The sequence below is a fragment of the Macaca fascicularis genome, chromosome 12 (genome assembly GCF_037993035.2).
Source record: "Macaca fascicularis isolate 582-1 chromosome 12, T2T-MFA8v1.1".
Lineage (NCBI taxonomy): Eukaryota > Metazoa > Chordata > Mammalia > Primates > Cercopithecidae > Macaca > Macaca fascicularis.
In genome coordinates this window covers 4,426,860-4,447,187 of record NC_088386.1, presented here as the reverse complement: position 1 = coordinate 4,447,187, position 20,328 = coordinate 4,426,860, and the positions used below count along the sequence as shown (strand labels likewise).

Here is a 20,328-nt window from a genome sequence, read left to right as displayed (position 1 = left end):
CAAGAAAGTAGCAGCAGCTGTTGGAAAAAAGGGCTGGGCTGGCAAAGGCTCTCCTGGCACCCACTCCTGCCAGCCCTGCGGTTCCAACAAAGCGTCTCCAGCCACGGGCCTGGTGGAAACCCCTCGCTGCCAGTCACTGCCCCCATCTCCATCCACACAACGGAGACGGCGGCGTCATTCACGTTACTGCGCCCACTCCCCACTCGGGGGTCTATCCTGGAGCCAGGGCTCCCCACAGCTGGCAGGACCACTCCCCTAAGGCCCCTTCCTAGCTCTGACCCAGCTCTGGAAGCCAAAGGACCCCCATGGCCATCCCAGTCAATGGCCTGGCCACACAGGGCCGTGCATACAGGGGTGCCCTAAAAAGGGTGAGCGGATCCACTGATGGACCTCCCAGCCGCCAGCCCTCCTGGTGTCACCCTGGGCTGTGCAGCAGGTAGAGAAGCAGGTACGCACGAGACAGGGCAGGTACAGGATGTTTTCTACCTGCCCCTCCAGCGACAGGTGTCACCTGGCCCCTGTGTCCCCAGCCCTAACAGGGGTGGACTCCGGGCCCAACCCCTGCCCCAGACTCTGGGCACAACTGGATTCTAATCTGGCCCAGGCCACTCCTTCTGGAGACTCCAGGCTCATCCCCTCACCCGCAACCCAGGACAATTAAGACACAGTCCTTTGCTGAGGCCAGACTAGGAGATAGAAGAACAGTTCAGGCAACATGAGGAGGGAAGCTGAAGAGCCCAGGGCAGAGGCTGCCTCTCCCAGGGGCCCCAGACTATGGCCCAGGCCCAGCCTCTGCCCATCTTCTCAGACTCAGGCCCTGAATGGGCCCTGACAAGCACCGTTCCCACTGCCATCCGAGCATCTCTCCCCACGTTACCACCTGCCTCCTTTGCCCTCCGAACTTGGCTCAGTTCCACCTCCTCCGAGGAGCCTTCCCTGACTGCCAAGGCCTGATGGAAAGCTCCTCAGGCTCCAGTGCCCTTCCCAACCCACAGTCCCGGGATGGGTGCTGTGTGCAAGGCTGGGAGCTCCTGAGAGCAGGGACCCACAGTGGGCAGGCCACAGACAACAGAATGACGAAGGGTATAAATCCGAAGCCATCGCAGCCTCTACCCCAGTGATCTGAGGCTCCTCGGGGGACTTCATTCAGAGTAAGAAGTTGACCCACAAAACAAGGACCGTATTTCAGGAGCCAGCGGGGATGCCCCAGGGTCTCTGAGGATGGGAAGGCCTGCAGGGAACGGAAGGCCTGAGCTCCATGGACCCCGGTAGTGATAAATCCTTTCCCCGCCCCCAACCCAGGCCTGTGGCGGTTGCTGCAGCCGCCCACTCGCTCCTCGTAACAATCCAGGCTCGGCACCCAACACTGCGGCCCTCACACTGCAGAGGGGAGATGTCTGCAGGTTGGAGGCAGCAGTAGGGGCTGGGCATAGTATGGGGTCATAAATGCCCTCTCCCAGGGGCACCACAGGACAGTCCTCAGTGCCCCAAGGCCACTGTGCCCCTGGGCTCCCAGGCCCAACCGCCCCACCCCCACGCCCCATGCTGTTCCTGTGACCCCAATCCCACCCCACCTGCTGTTGCACTTGGGATCTGGGTCATGACTGGGGCTGAAGGTGCAGGCCCAGGAAGCAAACGGAAGAGGCTTTGCAAAAAGCCAGCAAAATGTATCCAAGGGCAGCAGCTCTCACAGTGACGTCTGGGTCCAGCAAATCACACTGAACCGCCAGTCAGCACTGCCCAGTGCTGCTGTCACCTGAAAGCTTTCTCTTATAGGACAGCCCCCTGCAGAGGACCGAGGCCAAGCCCTACTTGGCATCTGGCCTAAAATCAGGCAGGACTCCTCGGCTGGGCCCGGGCCAATCACAAGAACCCCATTCCTGGGCACCAAGTGCTACAGCCACTGGCTCGGGTTAGGCCCCACCACAGCCCTGAGCAGCTGACCACGGCTGTTTTACCACAGGACAGTGTGATGAGAAGCGATCCTGGGTCCCTCCGGGGCGGGGTGGGATCTGCACCCACTAGCCTAGCCCCAACCTAAATCCTGCAGACACAGCATCCCTCCCCCTCCCACCCCGCACCCTCAAACCCAGGGAGCCTCCAGGACCTCTGCCAGCCATCCGCGCTGTCTCCCCACTGCCTGAAGAATCCATGCAGCCACACGTGCAACAAGTATGCACCTACTGAGAGCCAAGTTGAGGGGATGAGATGCCTTGGTGACCACAGGAGCCAGAAACACATGGGCCTGCCTGGGTCAGGAAGTAAAGCAAAGTGCCCAGAGCATGGGATTCCCCCCAGCAAATCTTTCCAGGGTGCGTGTGTGTGTGGTGGGGGGCAGGGTCAGCAGCATGGTTCTTTCCTCTCCAGGAACATTAAGAAACAAGGAGTATGACCATCATCTCATTAAAGAAATACTGTAGCAATAACAGAAACAAAATTAGAGGGATGTAAGCTTTATTTTTACTTACTTATTTATTTATTTTTTGAGACAGAGTCTCACTCTGTCGCCAGGCTAGAGTGCAGTGGCGGGCGCAGTCTCGGCTCACTGCAACCTCCGCCTCCCAGGTTCAAGCAATTCTCCTGCCTCAGCCTCCCAAGTAGCTGGGATTACAGGCAAGCACGCCACTACACCCAGCTAATTTCTGTATTTTTAGTAGAGACGGGGGTTCACCATGTTGGCCAGGATGGTCTCGATCTGTTGACCTCGTGATCCGCCCGCCTTAACCTCCAAAAGTGCTGGGATTATAGGCACGAGCCACCACATCCGGCCTTTTTTTTTTTTTTTTTTGAGACTGAGGTCTCGCTTTGTTACCCAGGTTGGAGTGCAGCAGCACGATCTCGGCTCATTGCAACCTCTGCCTCGTGGGTTCAAGCGATTCTACTGCCTCAGTCTCCTGAGTAGCTGGGATAACAAGCGCCGCCACCACGCCCGGCTAATTTTTGTTTTGTATTTTTAGTAGAGACGGGGTTTCACCATGTTGGCCAGCGCTGGTCTAGAACTGCTGACCTCAGGGGATCCACCTGTCTTGGCCTCCCAAAGTGCTGGGATTACAGACATGAGCCACCGCGCCCAGCCAAGGGTGTTCTTTTAGACTGGAATAAACTGGAGACAGCTTTTACTACGTGGGAAAAAGCACACGGCGCAGGGTCCCGTCTGTCCTCATTTGCGTGCATGAACCCCCATCTCTGGACTTGTACCTAGAAACCCCAGGTGTTCCCATCACCCCAGAGTCTACCACACACTCCAAAGTGTAAGCCTAGACCCCAGGTGGAGCTGGGGGGCTGCAGGGGCCCCAAATCTTGTTAAACAGGGGATGGTCTTGGGGACCAAAGTCCGTCACAATGACGCCCCTTCCCTGCATTACGCAGGGAGCTCGCTGGACGCCTCCATCTCCTTTGTTTGTCTCCAAGGCCTTGCCCCAGGCCAGACTCCACTACTGATCCTACTGACCACAAGGGAGGAGGACGCCCCGACGGCCCACTGGAGAGTCACACAACCACTCCAGCCTCAGTTTCTTCCCGTGTGGATGGGACGGATAACACTCTCACCCGTCCAAAGTGATGACGGCATGCAGCCGGCATGCAGGAAACAATGCCATTATGTTTAAGTTAATATTTGACAAAAGCTTCCCTGGAGCAGGAAGAGCCTGCCCTTCTCTCCTCGGCTCCCCAACCCTGACCCCTGTCAGCCCTTGGCAGGTCCACAATCCTGCGGCCTCTTGAGGAGGTGGCGGCCTCTCAGAAGCCCGGGTGCTGGCCTCTCCCACAGCACAAACACAGCCGTAGGCCGAGTCCCTCCAGCGGTCTCGGTCTCCGCAGGAGCAGAACCTGGAGCCCCACCTTCCATTTCACTTTCACCACAGTCCCAGTGGCGGAGATCATGACCCCTGTTTCAGATGAGGAAACTGGGATTCCAAGAATTCAGTGAGACTTGCCCAAGGGTAGGAATGTGCGGGGAAAGACTCAAACTCAGCTGTCTAGAGCCAGCGTGCTTTCTACCGCACCCACAGTTGCCGCCTGGCATGAGAATCTTCCAAGTGGCCCTCCGCAGCAAACGCCATCTTTGACGCCCTCCTCCTGTCCTTGAGCAGCCCCTCCTGCCTCCCCCATCCTCCATCCTGGGCAGGAGCCCCTGCCCACCTGCCCTGCACAAACACCCAGCGAGGTTGCACATCCGCACTCTTAATCCTAAAAGGAGGCTTGCCAAAGAGGCAGCTTTAGGAAAACACAACAAACCAAGGTGGCATCCCACAGGAAGCCGTCCTCCCGTGGGTGCCCCTCACCTGAGACGGGAGCTGCCCACCTGCCTCTCTCCACCCAATCTTCCTGCTGTGTGAGCGCCCACAGTCATGTCCACACCTGAATCCTCAGCCCAGCACAGGCTTCCCACACGGGACACACGTAGGAAGTCCTGAGGGCAGGTAAGTCCCTGCCTCACCGCCCCTCTACGCACCCGCCACCATACTTGGTGGTTTCTTCACCATCTCCCCTGGTGAGAATGTCAGCTCCAGGAGGACAGGGGCTTGGTTCTGTTGACCCCTGGGTCCCCACTCCCTAGAACAGTGCCCAGTACATGGTGGTGCTCAATATTTGTTTCATGAATAAAGGAATGAATACACAAACTTCATCATATGCCAATGGTGAAAAGTTAAGCCCAGAGACAGGAAAAAGAACTTACAGTTTATGGTGGGAGTAGTCAAGATTCACTCTAACGCTCTCTGATTCCCAAGCCCAAACCCTCCCCGCCGTACACACCACCCACACACACGCGTGCACGTACACACTCACTGCCCCGGCTTTGTGGGCATCATAAGCCTGATCAGCTCCAGGCTCAGGAGGGATTAGCTGTCTATAGAGGCCTGTAATGGACACTCCGGGGACCGGGGCTGGGAAGTGGGGCCATGCGGGGAGAGGGCGCCTCATGTGGACTCAAGGTGCTGCTCTGCCACACAGCTGGCATTCAACAAGCACTTGCTATGCCCCAAGCACCTGCCTAGGGCTTTACTTTCCACAACACATGTGTGAAGAGGAACCATTCTTATCCCCTATTTGATACACGAAGAAACAGGGCTCAGGAAGGGTCCGCAGCACGTCAGGGAAGCCGAGAGCCCGTGCACGCTCTGCTGTTCCTTATAGAGACAGGAGGACAGAGGGCCTACCTCCAAGGGTAGGACTCGGGGATTCTGGAAGCTCAGGGACAGTCACACAGTTTGTCAGGGACCAGCTGGGCCAGACGCTGAGTTCAGGGGCAAGGACCTGGTCAGAGGCCCGTGAGAAGGGAGCTCCGATGTGGTGATCTTGAAGAAGGGGCAGAGAGTTCAAACCTCAGCTTCTCTGAGAATCCTTGGGATCCATAGAGCTTCCTGGCCTTCACAACTTCATGAAATCTGGAGGGAATCTACCACCCAGGCACCCCTTCTCTTCAGAGAGCTGGCATCCTCAATGCCCTCACCCCTTTCTCCACACCTTGGACCATGCCTGCGCCTCCTGGAATGCCTTCTCCTTCCCCATGCCCCATGCAGCCTACCGAGCTCCCTTCTCTGTCTTCCTGGACAAGTAGCCTGTGCCCGACTTGGTCCCTGCATGAGCCAGAAGGCTGTACTCAGGCCATCCACGGCCCCTGGGGGATTGGGGAAGTCTAGAAGCCATGCTTCCAACCTCCCACGCCCAAACACCTTTACCGAATACCCAAGAGCCCCCACACACCCTGGCCCACCCACAGAAGATGCCCAGCTCAGAAGCCTTCCCTGCAGGGTGAGATGAACCATCTACGTAAGTAACGCGGGTCCAGGGGAAGCTGAGACTGGAGAGATGCAGGAAGGGCCTGAGCAAGTTCAGAGGAAAGAGGCCTGGAGCAGGGAGGTACAGACAGACAGAGAAAAAGGCAGGACAGCAGCTGGCAGGGAAGAACCTCAGACATTCAAGGACAGAAGGTCAGAGATGGGCCCCAAGATGGACAGAGATGGGAATGTGGGTAGAGGGGGGCAGCTTTGTGCTAGGGCCTGGGAAGGGGGCGGGACCCCTGCAAAGTCAGTGGCCAAGGTGGGGAAGCCAGGGCTTCTGGGTGGGCTCCCAGTGCCGTCACTGGGGGCCTGGGTGACTTGGGCAGGTGGCTGGGCCTGCCTATGTCCCCATTGTCCTTTCTGTTACAGGGACCATGCACCCACTCTGAGGTGTAGCATTGCTGCTTCTAAGGTTGCTGCAAAGATAAGGCTTGGTGTACAGGCCTGGCTCCTCCGGAGGAGGCTAAGGTGGCTACTGCATGAGGAGACCTTAACCACGCAGCTGAGCATAGTGCAATCCGTGGCCATGCATCGAGGCTGTAGGAATCGCCACCACTGCACCTTCCTTTAGTGAGCCTCTTCTCATCTTGTCAGCGCTGGGCTGTGCACTGACAACCCTGGGCCCTCCCTCCTCCCCGCTGGCCCTCCCCACTGTCCAGCCTGCACCCCTCCAGCATGCTCAGGGCCTGCAGGGAGGGAGGGACAGCATGCACACTCCCACCCTGCCAGAGCCTTCCTCCTGTGCTCACTGTCAGCCCGGCGCGGCCAGAGCAAGGCCCAGCTCCGTCAGGCCCGATCCATGAGGACTCCCAAGCCATGCGCCTTCAGGGGCCAGCAGGCCAGATCCCCACCCCCTCGGCTGTCCTTCTCCGCAGCCGCCCCATCCCCCGAGGGGCCCAGCCTGCCAACCTCTAATCCTCACCGTCATCTGACCCAGGCTCCACCCTACATTGGCTTTGCCTAGCCACCCTTCTGAGGCCCAAAAATGGACACAATCATTTATAGAGGGTTCGACAAGCCAAACGCAATGGGAAGATGACCTCACGGTGCCCACAGGCTCGAGATCCCAGCACACACAGTGCACCCCAGGCATTCCGGGGGCAGTGGCTGGGGGGCCAGGAGCAATGGTGCCATGCTGGCAGGTCCGGGCAACCCTTCCAATTTATTCTCATGCCCTCCTCACACCAAGGCCACAGGCCATGGGACCTTCAAGAAAAAGCTCCAGGCAGGCCAGAGCCACATGCACCCTGCCTGAGACAGCATCGGGGGCTCAGCCCAGGACGAGGCACCGGGCCTGTGTCCAGGCAGGATTTGATGAATGAGTGACGGCAGAGAACAAACAACACAAATCAATCCACCATCAGCCTGCGTCGGGCCCAAATCCCTTGTTCAAAAACGTTCACTAAGCACCGACTGGGGCCAGTTAACATCCTCAATGCACACACCTGGATGTGTGCCCTGCCCTGCCCTCAGGGAGCAGCCAGACCAGTGGTGGAGGCAAGAGGGTCAACAGGTAACAACAGTCAAAAAAGAGCTGGCTTGGGGACCCTAGGGCCCAGGGTACAAGAGTGCAGGCTGCCCTTGACCACACTGTCACCCTCACAGTCTGGATGTTTGGGCTGGAAGTGGATGCGGGAAGGCTGGGGGAGAAGGGTGGATGAAAGATACGGGGCCTTCTTCCTACACCAGGACGCCAGGACTCGCCCGGCCTCCCAGCACAGCTCCTGCCATCCTTGCTCAGGAAACGCCTTCCTGTGGCCACAGGGAAACGAATTGCCCCATGACCCACTGACTCCACTAAGGCAAGGTAGGTGTAGTGGCGGGGCTGCCTGTAAGAGACTAGGATTCCAGTTGCATTGACAGTGGGAGTTAGATGCCGCACTGATCACCACCCGAAGACACTGAGGATGCCCCTCCCGCCATGGCACAGACTCTCCAGGAAGGCACACAGCAGAGGCTGCTGTGGGTTGAGCAGGGCCTGCATCCCAAAGAGAGGCGAAAGCTACTTTCAGAGACCTGGCCGGGATGCCTGTCGTGATGGTCACACTGCCATGGTTTCTGATGGGGGGGAGGGTCCCTAACTAGTCTCCAGCAGGCAGAGAGCAGCTGGAACACTAAACAACTCCAGTCTCAGGAAGCCCGGTATGGGCAAGGTCAGCTGTTGGCCAAGACCAGCATGCATAACTGACCAACTGTCAGCCAACTGCCCGTGGCCACAGAACAGGGCTCAAGTGAGAGAGATGGTGGCTCAGGGGCTCAGTGATACATCACCACCTCCCTGGAGGAGACACAGCCCATGCCTACTGCCCTGAGAATGACATCAAAGATGCCGCTGCAGAGAAAAGACAACCAGGGCAAAGGGGACACACCAAGAGCCTCGGGGAGCCAGGAAGGAGTGGGACACCAGTGGGATGGGGGCAGGGAACGCATCTCAGCTAACCAAGCTTCCCATTCATCGCCCTGGCCCTTTAGAGAAGGAAGCAGGCTCTGGCCCAGGGCTGCCTGCTCCAGGCACCCAGATGGATTACCCAGTCATGGCAGCGGGGAGCAGGGGTGGCTGCATCTGTGCTGCCACGGCCAACCCCCCCACCCCACAACCTGAAGTCTTCCCAGCCACCAGCCAGCTATTCCTGGGGCTTTAATCCCTCCTCCTCCTCCTCCTCCTCCTCCTCCTCCTCCTGCTCCCCTGGGGTGGGGGGTGGGGGAGCTGGGTCTGGGCAAATCTGGAGCTTAGCTGAGGGCCCTTCCTTCAATGAACACCCACCCACCTCCCTAGCCAGGAAACACAGGGATGAGCAGTAGGACTCTGAGGGAAGTATAGGGAAGCTCTAGGCGCCCCCCTCTCCCCCCTCCCCCAGCAATCACGTGGTTGCATCCTTAGGGAGCCCGCGGGTCTCAGAAGCAAAAGTCATTGTTTATAAACAGCCACCAGGCCTGGCAGGGGAAGGCCGGCCTGTCCCTGCGCCTCCACCCGGCAGCGGTCGCGCGACGGGTGGGAGAGGTGGCAGGCCCGGCCGCGGGGCACTGGGGGGCCACCCTGGCAGAAACCCAGATTCTGCAATCTCAGATTTCGGAGTCGGAGTCGGCAGGGGAAGTGGCGTCAGCTGCTGGCGTGATCCAATTCAATAAACCAGAGGTGGCTTACGATAGACAGCTGACCGGGTGCCGACCCCCACCTCTCAATCCCTGCATTTCCTGCACGCTCTGGGCACCCTGGGAGGCCCCGGCTCCATCCCCCACTCCAGCTCTCCGCGAGGAGGGGTCGGGTTTCCTGTGGCGCCTTCCACGCCCCTCCTCTAGGCCAGCTCCCCACCCGGCGGTGGGCTCCCAAAGCCAGTGCCCCCACCCGCTCCCCGGCCGCCGGAAACGCTAAGCCCCTGCTGGGGCGAGGGCACCTCCTTGCGGGGTGCACAGCCCTGGGCTCCCGGTGGGGCCAGGCTGGGCGGGAGCTTCCAGGCCGCAGGCACCTCTCGGGAAAGGAAACCCCATCCCTCCTTCGGCCCGCGGAGAACGAAAGTGGAGAAGCAGTGGGAAAGAGGGAACTGCGGGTGCCGGTTCGAAAAGCAGCCTTGGGAGTCCGGGGGAACAGTGGCCCCGCGGGTGGAGAGACATACTCCCTCTCGCCCCAGCGCCGGCCCCGCCTGGGTTGCCTGCATGGGCCTGGAGGGCGGGGGGTCACCACCTGGCCTCCCAGCCTCCCGGCCCTTGGCCTCCAAAGCGGGTTAGCCTGGAGCGCGCGCCTGAGAAAAATCCTGGAGCAGGGCCGGCCACTGCTGTGCAGCCGAGCCACGAAGGTGCAAAGCGAGGCCCTGTCCTGCCCTGGCCGGGTGTGGGGAGACAGGACGCAAACCGAAGAGGGCACCCAGAGCGCCGGGAGACGCAACCTGGGGACCCCGAAGCCCCTCGAAAGCGCTCCTCTGGAGGTGACAGCGTCAGATCCCCGCGGAGGACCAGGCCCCAGGGTCGGAGGGTAGGGGGACAGGTGGCCGGGACTGTGCGGCGGCTGGGACTCCGCGGCGGCTGGGGATCCGGCTCTCTCACCTTCTCCTGCGCGCGGGTGAGCTTCTTCTGCACATTGCTGGCGATCTTTCCCGCCGTCACCCCTTTACTGCCCATCTCTGCCATCGCGGCGCAGGCCTCGCCCGGTGGCAGGGGCCGATCTCGCGCGGGGAGATCTTGCGCGCCGCGCTCCCAGCCCCCAGCCCCGGCCGCGCGTCCAGACCAGCTGCCGCTCCACGCCGCGCACCCGACAGCGGAGCCAACTGACGGAGGCGGAGCGTGCGCCGGGCAGGCGAGCGAGCCAGCGAGCCAGCGAGCGACGCGGGGACAGAAGGAGGGAGAGGGGAGGGGCCGGGCCTCGGGCCGCGGTCGGCGCCCCCCGCCCGCCCCCTCCGGACAAGAAGCTGCCTTTTTAAAGGGCCACTCCGGGCGCCGGCACCGCCAGGTCCGCGAGGAGGGAGGGGCGCGCGCGGCGCTGGGGCTGCGGCGAGCGGGACTCCCCTGACGCTCCAGCGACACCGCCCCGGGGCGGGGACTAATCCGCGGGCCTGGCGTCTCGGTCTCCCCCGCAAGCAGTAACCTCCTGCAACCCAGGAAAGGAGACTAGGTGGAGGAGAGGAGTGCTTTGGAAATCAAAGAGAAAGTGCGGCCAAGGGGGTGCGGCCCTGAACAGAGGAGCCGCGGCTGCTAGGAGAGCGCGCCCGGAGCCCCCTCCCTTTCCACGGGCTCACCGCCCGCCGGGTGCTCGACGCTCCGCCTCCTCCCGGCCTTAGCCGCTCGGGTTTTCGCCCGGATCCCCTAGGCGCCTCCGGGACATCTCCACGTCTTTGCCTCCGGCGCCTAGCCCAGTACCAACCGGTGCTCGGTCTTCCCGTTCGCTAACAATTTATTATAATAACAACCACCTAGCATTACTGAGCGCTTACTGTGTACTAAGGGACTTGACAGGCGTTGTTTCATTCGGTCTCCGTGGCCTTAGAGGTAGGTGCTATTACTGTTCCCACTTTACAACTAAGGCGCCGGGATCAGGGAACGAGATCTCTGCCTCTACCACCCAATCGTTCCACCACTACACGCCGAGTCGTCTCCTCCGCCCAGCAGGAAGGAATGATTAATGATCATTGTTCCTGGAGAAGATAAGGTTATTGCTAGCCAGCTTTGCCAGTAGACCAGTGACACTTGTTTTAAGTGAATAAATACGTGTTGAGTCTGCTGATACCCACCTCCCATTCAGCCCTAAAACATGTCAGGGGCTACAGCACTTTGCTGCCCCTGGAAATTTCTCAGGAACTGTTGGTTGAGTTGAGCAGAGAGACTGGTCCCGCTGAAGAGGCCTAGACGTGCCTGGTGCACACACAGGAGCCAGGGCTAGGGCCTGCAGGACCCCCAGCGGTCAGAGGAGCAGAGCTGGCCAGGGTCGGAGGTCCCTGAGCGGCTTCCTGGAGGAACAGGAAGGGCTCTTGCAGACCAAAAACCAAGCACTTTGTACAAATGGAAAACCGAGTCCCAGGAATGAGAGGTTCAGCCTGGGTTCACACAGGCCATTCCTTCTTTCCTGGAAGGCCCTCCTGCTCTTTCTCTGGCCACTGGGGGTTCTTCCACCACAGCTCAGTGCTGCCCCATGACCCACCCAGTATGTTCATCTGTCCTCCTCTGGGCCTATTATCATGATATCCCTCGTTATCCCCCAGGGGACTGGTTCCAGCACATCCGTGGATGCTAAAATCCAGGGATGCTCAAGTCCCTCATATGAATTGACACAGTATCTGCATATAGCCTACACAAATCCTCCAAAATACCTTAAATTGTCTCTAGATTCTTGTAGTGGCTAATACAATTTAAATGTTATGTAAATAGTTGTTAACGCTTTTTTGTTTGCTTGTTTGTTTGTTTTGAGATGGAGTGTCTCTCTGTCACCAGGCTGGAGTGCAGTGGTTCGATCTGGGCTCCCTGCAACCTCCGCCTCCCGGGTTCAAGTGATTCTCCTGCCTCAGCCTTCCAAGTAGCTGGGACTACAGGCAGGCGCCACCACGCTCAGCTAATTTTTGTCTTTTTAGTAGAGACGAGGTTTCATCATGTTGGCCAAGATGGTCTCCATCTCCTGATCTCGTGATCCACCAGCCTCGGCCTCTCAAAGTGTTGGGATTACAAGCGTGAGCCACCGTGCCCGGTCTTGTTTTTTATTTATGTTATTTTATTGTTGTATTCTTACTTTTTATTGTATTTTTCCAAATATTTTCAATCCACAGTGGGTTGGATCCATGGATGCCCGACCCGCAGATATAAAGGGCTGACTGTATTCCTATTCTGCAGGAAGACAGACTGAGGCGCCGCTGATGTAGGTCACACAGACAGCAAATGATAAGCAGAGATTCTGCATCAAGACTTCCTGAGCCAAAACCCTCAAAAGCACCAAGCGCTGCATGAGTGAAAAGCATCTGTCAAAATTATTGTGAACTCATGCCCGATTCGTGAGTCACAAAAGCAAAACCTACACAGTCTGGGCTTCTAAAGCAGCTTCCTCCTAAAAGCTCAACATGCTTTCAGCTCATGATCTCCTTCCTCCTCATTTTCTGTTGGTCGTTTTTCTAACCATTCTCTAAAAGCGCTTTCTTCCAACACTCCTCTGAGGAAAGGAGGAAATGAGCAAAGTCAAATTGTGTTACAGTCAGCCCCCAGGGAACAGCGGGAGCTTCTGCTTCACTGGACTCTGGTGTTTCAAAATATCGCTTGACCGAAAAATTGGAAGCAACGGAAGTGTTCATCAGTGGGATGGGGTCAGCTGTGACAGCACAGCCACAAGAGGGGCCGTTAGGGAATCATTTAAAACAACTGTTACCGAGACTATGTAGCAACAAGAAAATAATGCTTAGGGCATAATTATGAAGGAAAGGAAAAGATAGGAAATTGTACTTGCAACCACATTAAAATAAATTAAAATACATTAAAAGCTCATGATCAATGTCTTGAAAGAACAATGCGTAAAGGAAGTAGATGTGTTACGGTCCAGGCATTAAGGCTGACTTCTTTCCCCCTTAATTTCCTAAATATTCTATAATATGACATAATGCCTTGCCTGTAATCCCAGCACTTTGGAAGGCCAAGGCAGGCGGATCACTTGAGGTTGGGAGTTCGAGACCAGCCTAACCAACACGGAGAAACCCCATCTCTACTAAAAATACAAAATTAGCCAGGCGTTGTGGCGCATGCCTGTAATCCCAGCTACTTGGAAGGCTGAGGCAGGAGAATCGCTTGAACCCGGGAGGCAGAGGTTGCAGTGAGCCAAGATCATGCCATCACACTCCAGCCTGGGCAACAAAAGCAAAACTCTGTCTCAAAAAAAAAAAAAAATCACAGCTCTGTTTTTTTAGAAGTGGTTCTTTATCAGATCGCTAGATTAGAAAGACATTTCTAAACACAAAAGCAGTGGAGAATATATTGAAATTTTTAAATGCTTGCTTTGAGATACATAAAAATTAAAATTCTTGAACTTCAAAAAATACCATAAAAACATAGGATAAAAGTTTGGGAGGAAATGATCTAAAAATGTTAGTATAAGTTCAAGGGGTAGAATGTAGAAGCTTTTTACTTTTTTCTGTATAATTTTCTATAGTGTGTTTTTTTTCTTTTTTTTACCATGAGAGCCTGTTATTTTAATTACCAGGAAAAGGGTTATTCCCATTATGAAAATAAGTTTGACGTAAAAATTAAACTGTAAGAAACTAGGGAAAAATTTTTTGACAATAAAATAGAACTCTTACAAATGTATAAGAAAAACATTAAGACCCCAATATATAATGGACAATTTATAAAATTGGATATTCAAATAATTAATAAATGAGTTTTCAAAGATCAGACTTACCAGGAAAAAAAGAAAGGTTCATTAAATCAATGAAATACCATTTCTGATTTCACTTTCATCAAATCAATAAATTATTTTTTAAATTATGTTACTTAATAAAACCATAGAAACAGAAACTCCCACATTCTACTTCTGAGAGTATAAACAGGTAACAGAATGTCTAGAAAGCAGTCTTGTAATAGAATAAGAATAACCAAAATATCCATATTCTTCCACCCTATAATTCCAAGCCTGTGATATAATTCAAAAATTTGGCAAAGCTTTCTCCACACAGATGTTCATCCTATTATTTATAACAATGCAAAACTGAACACATCTAAATATTACCACCCGAATGCCGAATGATGAACTAAACTATGGTATGGCCACGTATGAAATGTTTACCAAAAGAATATGTTCTTGAAATTTTTCATCATAGGAAATGTGATGTTCACAGGATAATACAGTTTATTAAATAGTATAAACAGTATCGTACCAGCCACTATCCAAAACGTGATTGGTATCTCCGGATGGAGCAATTCCGGGTGGGTTTTTTTTTTTCTCCTACTTCTTTTTCTTTTTCTTTTTCCAAACTTTGTACGTGTACTCTTTTTGTCATCAGAAAGAAGTGCTATTAAAAATACAAATTGAAATGAGGACAATGTCCCCTGGGGCAATAGTTGGGAAGCCTCAGTGTGGCAGAATAGAAAGATAAAGCACAGAGGCAGAGGGTGTGTGCTGTGCATCTAAATGGTGAGAGCTGGAGAAGCCATGTTTCTGTGTTTGTTTGCTTGTTTGTTTTAAATAGACTTTATTTTTTATGTATGTATGTATGTATGTATGTATTGAGATGGCGTCTCGCTCCAGTCCCCCAGGCTGGAGTGCAATGGCTTGATCTCGGCTCACTGCAACCTCTGCCTCCCGGGTTCACGCCATTCTCCTGCCTCAGCCACCTGAGTAGCTGGGCCTACAGGCGCCCACCACCACACCCAGCTAATTTTTGTATTTTTAATAGAGATGGGGTTTCACCATGTTGGCCAGGCTTTTAGAACACTTGTAGGTTCACAGCAAAAGTGAACAGAAGGGACAGAGATTTTCCATAACCTTTGCCCGACACATGCACACCCCCCCTCACTATCAACATCCCCAACACAGTGGGACATTTGTTGCGACTGAGGCACCTCCGTTGATGCATCGTCATCCTCTGTAGTTCATGGTTGATGTGAGAACTCACTCTTGGCTTGTACGTTCTGTGGGTCTGGGCAAGTGTACAATGGTACGTGTCTACTATTATAGTATCATATAGAATAGTTTCACTGCCCTAAGAATCCTCTCTGTACTTTGCCTGTTCATCCCTCCCTCCACCCCGCAGCCCCTGGCAACCGCTGATCTTTTTCCTGTCTCCATAGTTTAGCCTTTTCTAGAATGCCGTATCATTGGAACCATACAGTTTGTAGCCGTTTTCGGACTGGCTTCTTTCACTTAGCAATGTGCATCTAAGTTTCCTCCATGTCTCTTCGTGGCTTGATCATTTCCTTTGGCGCAGAGTAACGTTCCATTTTCTGGATGCACCACTCTTTATTTATTCACCTACTGCAGAACATCTTGGTTGCTTCTGAGTTCGGGCCATTATGAATAAAGCTGCTATAAACATCCATGTGCAGGTTTTTGTGTGGACATAAGTATTTGACTCCTTTGGGTAAATATCAAGAAGCATGATGGCTGAATCGTATGGTTAAGAGTGTGTTTAGTTCTGTAAGGAACTGTCAAATTGTCTTTCAAAGTGGCTGGGCCATTTTGCATTCTCACCAGCAATGAATGAGAGTTCCTGTTGCTCCATCCACCTCCTTGCCAGCATTTCATGTTCCGGACTTTGGCCATTCTAGTAGGTGTGTAATATCTTATTCGTTTGGGGAATGATTTTTTTTTTTTAACCATGAAGAACAGAGGCAAGCAAAGGACAGTCCTCCTATCCCTTGGAGAGAAAAGATCACCTGCCCCATTTTCTTCTCCAACTCAAGAATTAAGAGGCTCTGAGCTAGCAATATTACTATCCTCATCATCACTCTATATTACAAAGCAATTTTTGTTTATACTATCTTGGCTCTCATAAAAATCCTGCATTTGATAGACCTTTTGCTGCCCTTGTATAGATGGAAACTTGGAGAAAGTGGGCTTACCTGAAGGCACGCAGCTGGTAGGTCCTATACTGAGATCAGTTAGCACTTGGTCATCTGTGGTGTCTGGAACAGACCAGCTTTGTACCTCCCTCCTGGGACAGAAGACTTCACCTCCTACAGAAACAGGGAGGGGGCTGTCTTGCTCAGGATGCAGAAGATTCTAAGGCAGCACCAATTATTTCAGGGCAGCATAAGTGTGATGTGCTGTTCAGGAAGAGCTCCCTGACTAAAATTGTCCTCCACCTTTCTCACATGTAAAATGTCACCACTCTCAAGTTCCATGATATTTTGGAAAGCGCAGATAGACCTGGGTTCAGAAATCAGCTCCTCGGCTGGGTGCAGTGGCTCATGTCTCTAATCCCAGCATTTTGGGAGGCTGAGGCAGGCAGATTGCTTGAGCTCATGAGTTCAAGACCAGCCTGGGCAACATGATGAAACCCTGTCTCTACCAAAACATTAAAAAATTAGCTGGGCGTGGTGGTGTGCACCTGTAGTCCCAGCTATTTGAGAGGCTGAGGTGTGAGGATTGCTTGAGCCCAAGAAGCTGCAGTGAGCCAAGATTGCACCACTGCACTCCAGCATTAGTGTCAGAGCCAGACTGTGTCTCTCAAAAAAAAAGAAAAAAAGAAAAGTAATCAGCTACTCCATTTACCACTTTTCCATCCTTGGGTATGTTGTTACTTAAGCTGTTCAACCCTCATCTATAATGTGGGGGTAAATTATCCTCTTTAGGTTATGGTAGAAATGACGAACACTATATTTACAGCCCCTGGAGTATCAGAAGTGACTCTGCAGATGATGGCTATCTATAGTGGGTAGCAGATGCTCTAACTGTGGTGTGCCCTGCTCATTGTCCTGCTTTCCTTTGGAACTCCTTCTTCAGTGGATGTGCTTTGATGAGCCTTGTCTCTTACACTGTGATATGCACAGAGCCCAGGCTCAGGGATGACCACGTGAAGTTTGGGCTCTCTTGGGAAGAGCCCAAGAAGACCTTTCCTGGGATGCTCTATACTTGTGGGACCCAGAAGTTCCCCTTTCTGCTGGACTCGTGGAGTTGGAAGGATGTGAGTCTAGAGCTACCAGACACCAGCTTGCCCACCACACGAAAGACCTGCCTAGAAGTTGAGGTCAAGACGAGTGAAGAGATGGAGAGACAGGGACAGAGAGAAACGGAATTAATGACATTTCTTGAGAACCTGGTCCCAGTGATGCCCGAATCCTGTCCACTCCGACCACCAACTATCAGCCATAGGAACCAAGACAATTTTTCCTTGCTAAAGCCAATTTGAGGCCACTTGCAATCAAGAATCATGACTAATATACTATTATCTTTTTGTTGTTGTTTTGTTTTGTTTTGTTTGAGATGGAGTCTTACTCTGTCACCCAGGCTGCAGTGCAGTGACGCTAACCCAGTTCACTGCAACCTCTGCCTCCCAGGTTCAAATGATTCTCCCACCTCAGCCTCCCGAGCAGCTGGGATTACAGGCTCCCACCACCATGTCCGGCTAATTTTTGTATTTTTAGTGGAGATGGGGTTTTACCATGTTGACCAGGTTTGTCCTGAATTCCTGACCACAGGTGATCTGCTCGCAGAGTGCTGGGATTATAGGCGTGAGCTGCGACGCCCGGCCAATATACCATTATCTTAATAAAGACCTTTGCCAGGCATGGTGGCTCATGCCTGTAATACCAGCACTTTGGGAGGCTGAGGCAGGCGGATCACAAGATCAAGAGATCGAGACCATCCTGGCCAACCATCATGGTGAAACTCCTTCTCTACTAAAAAAAAAAAAAAATATGAAAAAATTAGCCAGGCATAGTGGTGCACACCTGTAGTCCCAGCTACTTGAGAGGCTGAGGCAGGAGAAGCACTTGAACCTGGGAGGTGGAGGTTGCAGTGAGCTGAGATCGCACCACTGCACTCCAGCCCCGGCGGCAGAGCGAGACTCCATCTCAAAAACTAAAAATAAAATAAAAAATAAAGACCTTCAGAGAGCCAATTCTAACTCATTTGTTATGCTATAGGTATCATCAAACTGGTCTCCCCTGACTGCCTGCACCTGACCCATCTGTATTAATATGGAGTGTCCAAACTGGGACAATTTTGAGTGAAAGGGGAAAAAAATAATAATTACACCTGGGTAGCAGGTGTAAGCCAGACCTGTCCTGGGCAAATGGATGTGTGAGTAGCTGGGTTAAGAGGTAGGAGTTCAGAATGAAGGTTGGCAAAGAGGCTGAGGATATGGTATACTGTGCTCGGGTTGGCACGGAACACTGAGGCCTGTGCAGCCTCCCCAGCCCGTCCAGCTTTCCTTGAGGCGATCGTTGCAGAGACAAAAAGACAGCTCCCCACAGAACCATCTGGAAAGCCCTGTCCCTGGGTTTCTAAGGGACCCAGATATTTAGATCCAATTCCACCAGGCCGTGTAGGAGAGACCTGTGGAGTGAGCCAGTGAGTGGACCCCCAACTAACTCCAGGATATTAGCAAGGCCTCCAGCAATGAGTTACTTCCTTTTGCCACCAGCAAGTGAAGTCTCCAAGAGCAAAACCTTTTTCAAGATGATCAGCTTAGCCGGGCACGGTTGCTCAAGCCTGTAATCTCCAGCACTCTGGGAGGCCGAGGAGGGTGGATCACCTGAGATCAGGAGTTCAAGACCAGCCTGGCCAACATGGTGAAACCCGGTCTCTACTAAAAATACAAAAATTAGCTGGGTGTGGTGGTGCGCACCTGTAATCCTAGCTATTTGGGTGGCTGAGGCAGTAGAATCACTGGAACCTGGAAGGCAGAGGTTGTAGTGAGCCGAGATTGCACCACTACGTTCTAGCGGGGGAGACAGAGCAAGACGCCGTCTCAAAAGTAATAATAATAATAATAATCAGCTTGCTTGTGTTTGTCCTGCATGTCTTTAAACCTGCGTGGTCTATGCAGTGGCTAAAAGGTAGTAGACTGAGATGCTGACAATGACAACACAGGCTTTAGGCCAGAGGCTGGCTCCATCGGTATGAGTCTTGTGGCCCTGGGCCAATCACTGCCTGCTTCTTTTAAGTGGGGCCATCATACTCACCAGGAAAGGCTGCCGATGAGGATTAGGGATCCCAGGCAGTCCCTGGTAAGGGCCGATTGAGCTTGGTGAAGCATAGTTGCTGTTATGACACCCAGTCCCTTAGTTAATCTAGTCTGTGCCCGCATTGCTGGTGAGACACGGGGCAGACCTCTGTTGGTTCTCCAGGTGGTCAGATAAAGGTGCAGAAAAGCAAACAGCCCTTTGCCCAGCACTTCTTCTTTAATAAATCACTGCTTAGTTCCTGTAGAAGATTCCAGACTTTGGAAACACTCACTGGAAATTTATCCTAATTATCTATTTAAAAATGGCTTTCTAAACAGGGTGCTGAGATAAGATTGCACACCTACGTGTTTAAGCATTTCTAAGGTCTCGTTTTTTTATCAACACACCGACAAGCTATGAGGCTACTAAGATGAATGACTGGTTCCTTGAAACTGGGCTTCATTTACAAGTTACTAGGTGCCCTTTAGGAGGGCAATTTCACGTGTTTAACCAAAGCCTTACAAACATACGCGTCTGAGATTCTATCCTTAGAATATAGTCACGAGTGCAGTGATGTCCTCACAATGAGTCAAACTGTGAAAAGTTGGACACAATCTAAATGTCCAAGCATGGATTGTTAAATTTGCTAATTTTAAAATTTGGTTTATCCGTACAGTTGATCCTTAAATAACATGAGTTTGACCTGCATGGATCCACATAACGTGAATTTCCCTCCGCCTCTACCACTCCTGAGACAGCGAGACAAACCTCTGCTCTTCCTCTTCCTCTTCCTCTTCCTCCTCAGCCTACTCTACGTGAAGATGATGAAGACCTTTATGATGATCCATGCCCACTTAATGAATAGTAAATACATGTTCTGTTCCTTACGATTTTCTTAATAACATTCTCTTTCCTCTAGCTGACTCTAGTGTAAGAATACAGTGTATAATACGTATACAGAATGTGTATGAATCCACTGTTTATGTTATCAGGAAGGCTTCTGATGAACAATAGGCTATTAGTAGTTAAGTTTTGTGGGGGCCAAAAGTCGTGCACAGATTTTCAGCTGTGTGAGGGGTCAGTGCCCCCAACCGCCGCACTGACCAAGGGTCAATTGTATTTTTAATGTTAAGCTACCATTAAAAATTGATAAACGAGACTTGAAAATTTTTAAAGCCTGCGCTTCCAAAGACACCATTATGAAAATGAAGAGGTAATCCACTCAGATAAAACTTTTCATGGTACAGATATCTCACGAAGGACTTGTATCCAAGAACAAATTAAGAATTGTCATAACGCAATAAGGAAAACAATCTATTTTTTTTTTTTTTTTTTTTTTTTTTTTTTTTTGAGACGGAGTCTCGCTGTGTCACCCAGGCTAGAGTGCAGTGGCGCGATCTCGGCTCACTGCAAGCTCCGCCTCCCGGGTTTACACCATTCTCCTGCCTCAGCCTCCGAGTAGCTGGGACTACAGGCG

The 20,328-nt window shown here is 52.8% G+C and overlaps 1 protein-coding gene and 1 long non-coding RNA gene across 43 annotated transcripts in view; one reads left to right on the top strand and one right to left on the bottom strand.

The window, feature by feature from the left end:
• The window catches only part of BIN1 (bridging integrator 1), a 60,045-nt gene extending 49,998 nt beyond the window's left edge, over window positions 1–10,047 (bottom strand). For 33 of the 42 annotated variants that reach the window (XM_045366893.2, XM_045366898.2, XM_045366900.2 and 30 more), the window contains exon 1: window positions 9,825–10,047. In XM_045366893.2, coding sequence (XP_045222828.1) covers window positions 9,825–9,908 — 84 coding nt within the window. In that variant the 5' untranslated portion in view covers window positions 9,909–10,047. Of the gene's footprint in view, window positions 1–6,504; window positions 6,633–9,824 lie in introns of those variants that run through there. The other 9 variants (XM_045366894.2, XM_074008791.1, XM_074008804.1 and 6 more) reach the window with 2 other exon arrangements.
• LOC141408164 (uncharacterized) lies at window positions 9,146–12,740 on the top strand. The gene is made up of 2 exons (XR_012421047.1): window positions 9,146–10,763; window positions 11,680–12,740. It is a non-coding gene; the product is annotated as an uncharacterized lncRNA (long non-coding RNA).
• The last annotated feature ends 7,588 nt before the right edge of the window (window positions 12,741–20,328 follow it).